Genomic DNA, 10,619 nt, shown 5'->3' with positions numbered 1-10,619 from the left:
TTGTACAAAGATGTCTCAAATAATTGGAGTTACAACATTGTCGAACTAAGTTTACCTCTATCTATAAAGATAAGAAAGTTAGACTTTTTATTTCATCGACAATTTTGGTCACCCTATTTTTGACAACATAAAAACGAGCGCTCTATCATGCGTAACAACTTTGTCTAAGACAGTTTATGTCTAGAGAATAACTGTCAAAAATATTATTTTTCAAAATATAGAAAAAATTCTACGTACGATGACAGGAAATTGAGTGGATGATCTGGGAAAAATAATTTCATCAAAACGGATGGACCGCTCCTCAACTCCCACCAGTTTGCAAAACATGATTTCGAGATGAAACGTGTTTTAAATTTTAGGTACATTTGTTTCGTTTATTTTACATCGTATCCTCAGTCTGCAATTCCTGGACCATAAAACTGTCCTTCAACGCTTCCCTGTCACTTATCTGTTGCCAAATCATTGAATCATCACTGAAGATACAGATTGTTATATTTGCTGAAATTTACAAAACTTTTTTTTTATTTCATTTGTTTATTAGGCTCATAAGCATTTTAGCTGTAACAACAGAGCCTGGTTTAAATCATGTACATGTACAAATGTTTATGGTTCTATAAATTCTAAATTATACAGTAGTAGTAGCCATTTAGGCGTTAGGTTTTCTGTTTCATTACATTATGGTAAATTACACAGTAGTAGCCATTTAGGCGTTGGGGTTTTCTTTCTGTTGGGTTATTAATAGAACAACAGCCCGATGTTTCGTGCAGAGCAGAGCAATTGTATGGATGAATCGATCTTTGTTCCACCGTCGATCGATCTCCATCGCTGATAATGATTGCGTGGATGTAGTGATTCTATAATAACACAAAGATGGTCAATTGAGGGCCCTGAGTTTGAACTCACGATCGATCGCTTAGTAAGCGAACGCTTAACCAAGTGGCTACGAAGACCCCCTCCAAAACTTTTGACTTTTGGTTGCATGCATCAATATTGCAAATCCACCGCTCTGGTCGCGATAGTAAGCGAATCAAATTGTTCGAATCTTTGATCGACAAATGCACATATGACCAACTAAAAAATCAATCAAGATATATCCATCTATTATATTGTTTTATAGCAATATAATAGATGGAGGCAAGGAGGATATCCATTCCCGTAAGCAACTGATGTATGCGTTGCGCGCATTCTTTACGCGTCTAGAAACGCGAATTTACGAGAATAACAATGAACTTCAAGGGCGTTCTTCTGGAAACTATTTTTTCAAACTGGCGTACACAATATTTCAAGTTTTACTGATTCGATTCATGTCGAATTTATATGGATACAATCTACAGGCATCTCTCTATCGTGAACCTCTAAAATAATATTTTTTAAAATTTTACTATTTTTAAACCGCATTTTGTTTTTCAAACGGCCGCCATTTTACCAAAAAAAGATGTTTTTAACTTGTCCGAGGTTCATGCGATAGCGGCATGTTTACTGATTCAGCATCTGTTCGATTTTTTTGTTTCAGACAACCAGAAGGGCTGGAATCGTGTACGCCATGGTAAAACTTTTTTAAATCTTCTCACTTCATCAGCTCTTAATTATTCTAGTTGTGAATATTTTTTCTCCGTTCAATTTTTGTTTTATTGTTAAAAGATAGATAAACAAATGATGATATAATGGATAGTAGAAATATTCTTTGTTTTATTTTTACGGAACTCGAAAAAACGTCAGAAATTCGTTTCTCTATACTGGAATACCCCCTTAAGTAAATACTCAGGTCCACTTATTGGCTTGTAACTTCGGAATGGAGCATCGGGCAAATCTGGGACAAAAACTACAGTACACATCCCAGAGAAAATTTTCAATCAGATTTTTTTTTTATTTCTTCAAGTTTTTCTAGTGTACTTCCTGCCTAATAGAGAATGGTGGTTTTTTTTTTTCAAAGGGTCTTGAATGGATTTTTTCTAATAGGGATTTTCCACTACAATGATGAGATTTTTGTGGATATATTGAAATAATTTTAATAATGGACGAATAAGAGTAAGGGCTTTGAAGTTAAATATGCAAAGAACATCAACCAATTATTTGAAATTTGAATTAAAGGTTAAAAAACTAAGAACTTCAGGGATTGCTAATCTAAGAGAGGTTACACTTACTTCACTACAAATCAAGAAAGAAATAACAAGCATTACATGTTTCGGCGTATCCAAAATATTTCGAATCAATCGCAATCACGATCCTTGTATTTGATGGTCATTAAACAGCAGTATCCTCAACTGGCAAGTTTTGCTTACCTTTCAGCTCCTTGCAGTAGTGTTCACAGCGAAAAAATGTTCTCTGAAGCTATAGATTGTTGTGATTCATCTACTATCAATGAGAAATTAATGTTTTTTTTCTTTCTGTTGTCCGGTATCCGGCCGTTTCATCTCTAGATTAGACTGTTGTTGAGTGCTTCCCTTTTGAAAAATAACTGCCTGCTCCTCATTACTAGGCCTCAGCTAGTTAGATAAGGCAGAATCACAAAGAGGTGAGAGTTGTGGTGCAGTTTTCGTTTCTCTCCAGGAACTGAACAATGGATATTAACCCATCAACACTTTCGTCGCCCCGTCACCCAGATATTGGTGACACTTTCCTTGTTCAAATTGAATAGGGTTTTTAAAAGGAATTCGATAGAATAGGCATCTAAGTGTAACTATAGGATATGTAGAAAAATAATCAAATTATAACCATATCAATATAATATTTATACTATACTTTTTATTAATTTATAGTGCGGATGGTTTGTACTGCAGCTTTTTGCGAAACTCATATAACAAGACTTTGGCATAAGTTATTGTTGTCAATTCATCTTCAAATTGAATAAAATATTGCTAGATCATGTAAAAGTTGTCTACAAACTAAGTTTCATCTTCATGCTTCGGTCGGTCATGAATAGTGCTATTTCACTACACTGCTGCGCGTTCCAAAGCGCCCTATGATATGCAATTGCACAGCGTGAAAACGTAAGGTTAGTTAAATATTTATAAAATGAAATTTAATTAAGTAATTAATATTTTTTACAGATTTTCAAATGGGCAAACCACAACCAAATGTAAACATTGAACATCATAACCAGTGCGTTTTCCTACTGAGCGATCGATCGTGAGTTCAAACTCAGGGCCCTCAATTGACCATCTTTGTGTTGTTATAGAATAACTACGTCTACGCAACCATCATCAGCGATGGAAATCGATCCACGGTGGAACAAAGATCGATTCATCCATACAACTGCTCTGCTCTGCAAGAAATATCGGGCTGCTGTTCTATTAACACTCCTATACTCGCGCACTGGTCTGTCAGACCGAGAAATCAATAATTCGTTCATTTCTCAGAAAATATCAACACAACGACTTTGCGATTCTCTCTGGCTTCGTTATTCGTCGTTCATCATCATTTAGCGTATCGCACGTGTTGGTACAAAGGGAATGTGTGCCACTTTTTTAACACTTTCGGTCTGACACACCGACGCGAGTATAGGAGTAACTTTTTTGGACAAGTGCCTTTTTTCATATTCTAGAATATTGTTGAATGAAATGTATGAATTAATGTTAATGACGTGGAATATTTATTGAATATAATGGATAATATCATTATAGGACTATTCTTATTTGATTTCAGTCCCTTTTGTAACTGAATTGAACGGATCCATATACTAACTATTCGTCGATATATTCATCGTTAGATTCATACGTTCAAAAGCAAAATATAAATGTTTGACTTTCGTATAGTTATTTGCTAAATATAATGTTCATACATATACACACTTGTGAATGAATTTCACTTGTGGAAGAATTGTAAACAGTAAACTATAAACTACTCGGTAGCTTATGGTAATTTTTAACAGTTACAGTTTCGGGGATATTTTTTTATAATGGATAATATCGACATAAAAACAAGAAAAAGAAAAGGAAGTTACTAAAAATCCTTTTATATCATCTTTTTATGCCCCATCTAAAAAAGGCATTCATTGTTAGTTTACCAAGAAAACAGAGACAAAGAATATTAGAAATATGCAAACTTTATATTCCAGAACCTTTATCGTATGGTAATTATCTAGAAGGTCGTTATACATTCTTCTCTTCAATAAAAGATCCAAAAAACACGCAACAACTGCATTGAATGTAGAAAATATGTTTGTTTCGAGCATGCATTTATGCTATGTTCTGATTCTTACTCCAATGAAACCATAATCGATTGATACGTTTTTATGTTATTTTATAGCTCTTTATACTTCCATGAATTATATTCAGTTACTTTTTTTTTAAATAATAACACTGAAAAATTCGAAATTCGTTATTTGTGTTGGAGTATCAAAAATTACTCTATTTTGAGGAGGCTGAATTAGATGGCTATTAAAACATAATAAAGTCGAAGAAAACATATTTTTCGGATTTTTTTCATTCAATCATGCCCTTTTCTTCAAATAAATGCCAATAAACCTAAAATATACACAATGACAACATTACAGAGAAATTCAATTTTCGGTCTGTGACACCGTGCGCGAGTATACGTGTTATGATTTTGCACTCGAGTACAGGAGGGTTAACAACCCAACGATGATCAATATCAACTGTGCCTAGAGGCGAATGAACTGAAAAGTTGAAACCCTCTTAAAGCCAAAAAGAAGAAGAAGAATATCAACTGTCTCCGCTGCCCGGTCTGCTGAACAATGGAGCAGAAAGAATACCCTTACACCTAAAAAACTGTGTAATTTTCCATAATGTAATGGAACGCCTAAATGGCTGCTGTGTAATTTACAATTTATAGAAACATTAAACATATGTACATGTACACGATTAAAACCCGGCTTTGTTACAGCTAAAATGCTAATGAGCCTAATAAATAAATAAATGGGATGAGAAAAACTTCATAACCAGGAATTCCAGGGGTTGTTTCAAATATATTAACACGACACGAAAAATGTCTTCTTATCCATATTGAACAAAAAAAGAATAATTCATTACTAATATCTAAGAAATTTTCGATAAAACAATGTTCGTAGATATTTCGAAGTTTATAGCTATACAATAAAATGTTTTTCTCAAAATAAAAACATGTCTCCACATCTGACATCACAGATCATACCGAGAAAAAGTCACATTTCAATGTAACTCGTGTACTGGAATAGGATATTATGCCAATGATCGTACCTGCTTCTTTATGTCTCTTATTAGGTACTAAGATTCTTACAAATTCATCGATGTTTCTGCTCGCATTTATCTAGTCCTTTTTTGAACTGCTCGTGCTCATCAGCTTCCTTGCCGATACTATCCGAGCGGTACCACCAGGTCGAACGTTCGTAGTGGCATGATGCCAAAACAAGCCTGTGTTCTTCCGGATGAGTAACACACGCTTTTGGAGACTTTCTTTCTGGTAAATCACGCCATTCATATTCCAGAGAGTGAAAAAGAAATGATTTCATGTCACATTGACAAATTGCTTACCGAACCAGCAATTCTTGAAGAATTTTTCACAGAAAATTGATTCCAGCACGTTAGTGACTTCTATTCTTTGTCTGAATTTTGCTACGTTTGGCAAATGTTTGCTCCCTATATGTCTTCTGCGAGTTGCATTCCGATTTAAGTTCATCTTTTTCATCCGCTGTAGCTATTTTTTTCATTGGTATTCCTTTTTCGGTACAATAACGGTTCGCAAGGGATTTATGAAATCAAACAATCAAACATTCTTAGATGTGGACTTTAGTATATTCCATTTATACTGGTGTGCTTGTTCTAGACTAGATTTCCATTATTCAATGTACACCAACAAGCATCGTAAAACTCTTCCAAAGTTTCAAGATATTTAGCCTCCTACAGATCACTGGATACATCTAGAATTTTAAGAACACTTTGCAAATAACTAGTCAACAATACTTCTCTTTCATAGTGATTTATCAACAAAATCACATCTTTCAACAAGGCCTATAAATGTTTGAAAGATCACTAATTGGTTTCTGATAAAAAGTTTGAGTTAGTTTGAGGCATCGGTTTTCGTTCGTTTCGTATTTTGTTTTTAAGAGGTTTTAAAATTTGCAGTTCATTCACCTCTAAACAATAGGTTCTAAAATAAATCACACAGTACAACACTACAAATTGAAAATGGTTGAAAAAACTGTACGGTTTCGTTCAAAACTGCATGTTTGGTCAACCTATTTGGGAACCTTAGCATTCTCTTTGACTTCTTTGTTTTGAAAGTTCTCTCAAAGACAGATATTTATCGAAAAGACGAAAAAGACATCTCAATTAATTAAAAAATTAAACAAAATATCTCAGTATCGATTCGTGAGAAACAGTTTCTTGTCAGTGGATTAATAGGCATTTTTTTCCTTTCTATTCAAACATTCGTATCGTGAATCTCCATTTCCACCACACATCTCGCACCGTTGCAGCAGAAATTATAGCCCACCTGTCATTAGAATGTTTCATGCATTGTTAGATTGGAGTGCATATCGTTGTGCATTATCATTATATGCCGAAAATAGAGATTGGACTGATTTTTTCCTCTTTTGCACTTTCCCCAGAGTTGATAAAAAATAGCAGTCATGTTTGGCAATCAGCGATGCAAGTTTGACTTTAAGAAGTATATACATATATATATATTCCATTCCACAAAATACAAATAGTTTAATCAAATTGAGCCTCCGCTGTTTGTTGATCCTGAAATACTATTCTCCATCGCTTTCTGATAAATACTCCACGACAAAAGCATTCGTATTATTCAAATCCTCTATCAAATCACTGCAACCATTGGCCTTTCGGATTAAATTACCCCACAAGAAATGACAGTCGCAAATGGGACAGTCCCCTTCAATGGGAACGTATTGCCCCGGTTCTAGACACCGCTCTGACAAGCATTCAATGTGACAGATCAATTTACAGCGCGGTTGCAAACACCGTAGATGTAACGACTTTGCATTGTTATCGACACAAATCGTCTTACTGCATATCACACAATCAGTCAATGATTCATCGTTGTCTTCCAGCAACTTGTCATCGCTTTCATCCTGGCGTGAAATAAGCGCTACACCTTCTCTACCAGCGTCTGTCCCCTCAACTAATAGATCATACTCGTCTAGGTCACAATCGTAATCGATATTTTCCTTCGTTTTCCCATTTATAGAATTTGTTTGGGAAGTTTTAATTTTCTGTTTGCTTTTACAAGTTGTTTTCTTTTTTGGTACCTTTTTCACACGCCCAAAGCAAATTGGCATATGCATCGGGGGTGCTTTCCCGACCTGCAAAAACAAAAAATGCCGATGAAATTCAAAAATACTCCACGTAAAAACCTACCACAAACTCGCGGTGATATTCATCCACCAACCAGCGAACAGTGAGCGGTAGACGATTCCATGGACCAATTCGCAACATCTCGGTTAGAATACGAAAGTTATAATCAAGACTACTTTCCTTACGTTGCTTTTTCTGTAGCTCTGGAATCTGCTTCAGGCGTCTTGACACCTTCGGTTGCTGCCAGGCCCATTCAAACTAACGATGATTGCAGATTCGTAAATTTGTTTTGAACGTAAACTTTTGTCATACTAATTCTTGTTCACTCACCCTGAGAGCGCTAATGTTGTTTGGAAATCCATGTATTATCATTACCATAATCCTGAAATTGTGTTACATTATGAAACACGTTATGTCAATTTCATCTCTTGTTTCTGCTCTCATCAAGCAGGAAAGGCGAAGTTAAGCAGGAGTCAAAATTCAACACGTGCTCAGTATCTCAAGTATGATTTAATGATAGGGCGCGAATGCAATGGTGCTTCATACAAACAATTGATACAGTTCAATATGTCCAATTACTTTAAAATTGAAGACGAATAGTCAAGTGCCTGTAGCTGGAATTCGACAAATAACATACCATGGCCCTCGATTTGATGTCCGCTTTGCTCCACCTCCATCCTGGCCACTATTGTGTTGTTTGATACGACGGTTAGGGTCTACCGTATAACCGATATATGTTCGATCAGCGAACTTCGGGTTTTGACTTTTACTAACTAACAAATAAACGCCGAAGAAATCCTCAATTTCTACTGTTTCCATTAATAAATAATTTAATGTTTACAACGAGCAACAACATGCAGTTAAAATGAAAAATTCAAATGTTCGCAAGGTAAAAAAGAAAAGCTCCGAGCAAAATATACACAACGGGATTTGTAAGGTTCCGCGAAATTATCTGCGTTGACGGACATTGATACATATGAGGTGGAGCAGCGAGTGGAAAATGGAAGGTGGGAGGATTTTTAAATCTGTGACGTCACAGATTTTGTTTATGTATGTTACTTTTCTTATCAATATCAATCTTATCAGCCCAATACATAGGAAAAGTGTTGTTATTAAAAGTAACAGTAAGCAAATGAAATGAACGAACTAGTTTTTTTCCTAAATCAATGCAAGCGTTCAAAATCATAAGAGCCCGACATTTTAACAGAAATTGAAATTTCAGTATTTTTGAAGTGTTCCAAACTTAATTTTAATTCAATTTTACTTCTCGTTACGTCGACCAAAAACGTAAACGAACAAAATCAGAGTCGCACAATCTTTTGTTCCTTTTACGGATAAACATTTGAAAGTGCATGGTAAAAAAAGGTTGCAATTTTTTTTTTCATGTAAAATCAACTTGAAAAATAAGTTTAATTGACTCCGTATGACTTAGATTGAGACGAAAAGTTCCCCGTGGGCCTTAGTTTTAGACGACTGAAGTTTTCAGCAACCTAATTGTGAAAAAAGTAATTCCAATTGCTGACAAAAGTCAAACTTCCATGAAGTTGCTCTAGAATCCAAATATAGTAAACATTACAATACTATTTCTGAAATCAAAGAAAAATTAAACATTTTATAACATTTTATGATATGTTCTGTTATTTTTTGTTCAGAATTCGAAAAATATTATTTGGAAATCTCTAATTAGCTTCTGTACATCCTCCTCCAACGTTATTCGTTGACACATTCGATTTTGTACCATTTGAGTAACTGACTGGTATACCTGGTATGTGAACTTCCTATCTTCCTGGCCACTAACACAATCAAAGTTCAACACAACTAAAACCCGTGAATCTTCCCACCTTCTATTCTTCATCTCGGTGGAGTAGTAGGCAGAGTATATTTGTATTTGTAAACAAAATATGGTGGTTTTTTTATCCCTTTTGTTTATTTTTTAGGCTCATTAGCATTTTAGCTGTAACAGAGCCGAATTTCAATCGTGTACAAATCACATGTTTATCATATCTATAATGAGAATTGACGGAGACAGACTGTTCGTTGGGTTTTTGTCTGTGCTTGTGTCTCGGCTTTTGTTTTAATTTTGGTTGCATCTTTCATGCCAACATGGGGTAAGTCGTTGAGCAGTTCGGAATATTTTTCTGAAACATCAGCCTGAAAGGGTTGCCAGGAAGAGATAGAGACGTCGGTTAATCGTTCGATTAATTCAAGTAATCGAATATCTAAAATTATAATCGAGTAATTTTGTATCGAATAATTTAAAATCAAAATATGAATACATCGAATAATTGTCACTGTAATCGCGATTAATAAAAGAAGGCATTTTTCTCATGGTTAATGTATTTTTAGGTTAAGAATTAGACTATATAATTTCATCCAAAAATTTTTGCATCCAATTATTGAACATCGACAACCTGATAGGCCACGCGACCAGAATGATAACATAATACGTGATTCTTACAAGAAAAAAATATTCGCTCGATTAATCGAATATTGAAAGACAATTATTTGAATGAATCGAATATTGAAAAATGCCCCAACGATTAATCGATAATCGAATAAATGAAAAATTTAGACATCACTAGGAAGAGAATCAAAAAGGTAAAAGTGATACACGAACGGAAAACCTTCTTAAGATCAAACAGATCCACTCACGCCCATTCATGCGATCGAAGAAATGCTGAATTTTGTATTGTTTGATCGACCTTTCGATGACGCATAGCAGAACGTGATTTGAAGGCTATTTTGCTAGGAAGCGACCGATGATCAACAATGATAACAAAAAATGGACTACTCTTCGAAAAGAATCATATCAAAGTCGCTGGAGTTCTAGAAGCGTGTCTTTAGATCGGATGAGTCAAAGTTCGAGTTGTTCAATAATAAACGGCGACTAAGAGTTTGGAGATAGAGCGATAATGGACTCAAGGATAGACATCTCTTACCAACCATGAAACACGAAAGTGGAAATATTATGATTTGGGACTGTATCTCATGATTTGGTGTGGGAGCTTTGGCCAAAATTAGTATGACCGACATTCTATGCGAAAACTTTGAAGAGCCTATGGGACTGGAAGATAATTTCGTCTTCTAGTAGGATAACGATACAAAAGAAATTGACTAATATACAAGCATTCTTTCGATCCGCATTAAGCTCATGGAATGGCCACCCTGTATATATAGACTGAAAAAAAAAATAATAAAATCACTAGCATCCGATATTTCTAGAAGGACACTTATGATGCATTTGGTTACTTGGAGAGGACACTGAACCGATTTCGCCTCATTTCACTGAGCAGAACCTGCGATCCAAAATTTGAAGAATTCAAGCAGCGTTTCATGCTAATCTAGCCCACGGGTCTGTGATGCTAT

At 35.1% G+C, this 10,619-nt stretch overlaps 1 protein-coding gene across 1 annotated transcript; it reads right to left on the bottom strand.

Moving 5' to 3' along the window:
* Window positions 1-1,221: 1,221 nt before the first annotated feature.
* LOC129779390 (structure-specific endonuclease subunit SLX1 homolog) lies at window positions 1,222-8,168 on the bottom strand. Its single transcript, XM_055786829.1, has 4 exons — window positions 7,891-8,168; window positions 7,584-7,635; window positions 7,317-7,511; window positions 1,222-7,261 (listed from the first exon to the last, which is right to left on the bottom strand). The coding sequence occupies exons 1-4, from the start codon at window positions 8,070-8,072 to the stop codon at window positions 6,692-6,694; spliced, it is 999 nt and encodes a 332-aa protein (XP_055642804.1). The 5' UTR covers window positions 8,073-8,168; the 3' UTR covers window positions 1,222-6,691.
* Window positions 8,169-10,619: the final 2,451 nt, after the last annotated feature.

Source organism: Toxorhynchites rutilus, chromosome 3 (assembly GCF_029784135.1).
Source record: "Toxorhynchites rutilus septentrionalis strain SRP chromosome 3, ASM2978413v1, whole genome shotgun sequence".
NCBI classification, from domain to species: Eukaryota; Metazoa; Arthropoda; class Insecta; order Diptera; family Culicidae; genus Toxorhynchites; species Toxorhynchites rutilus.
Note: the sequence above shows the minus strand (reverse complement) of the source record. Positions and strands in the feature narration are given on the sequence as shown.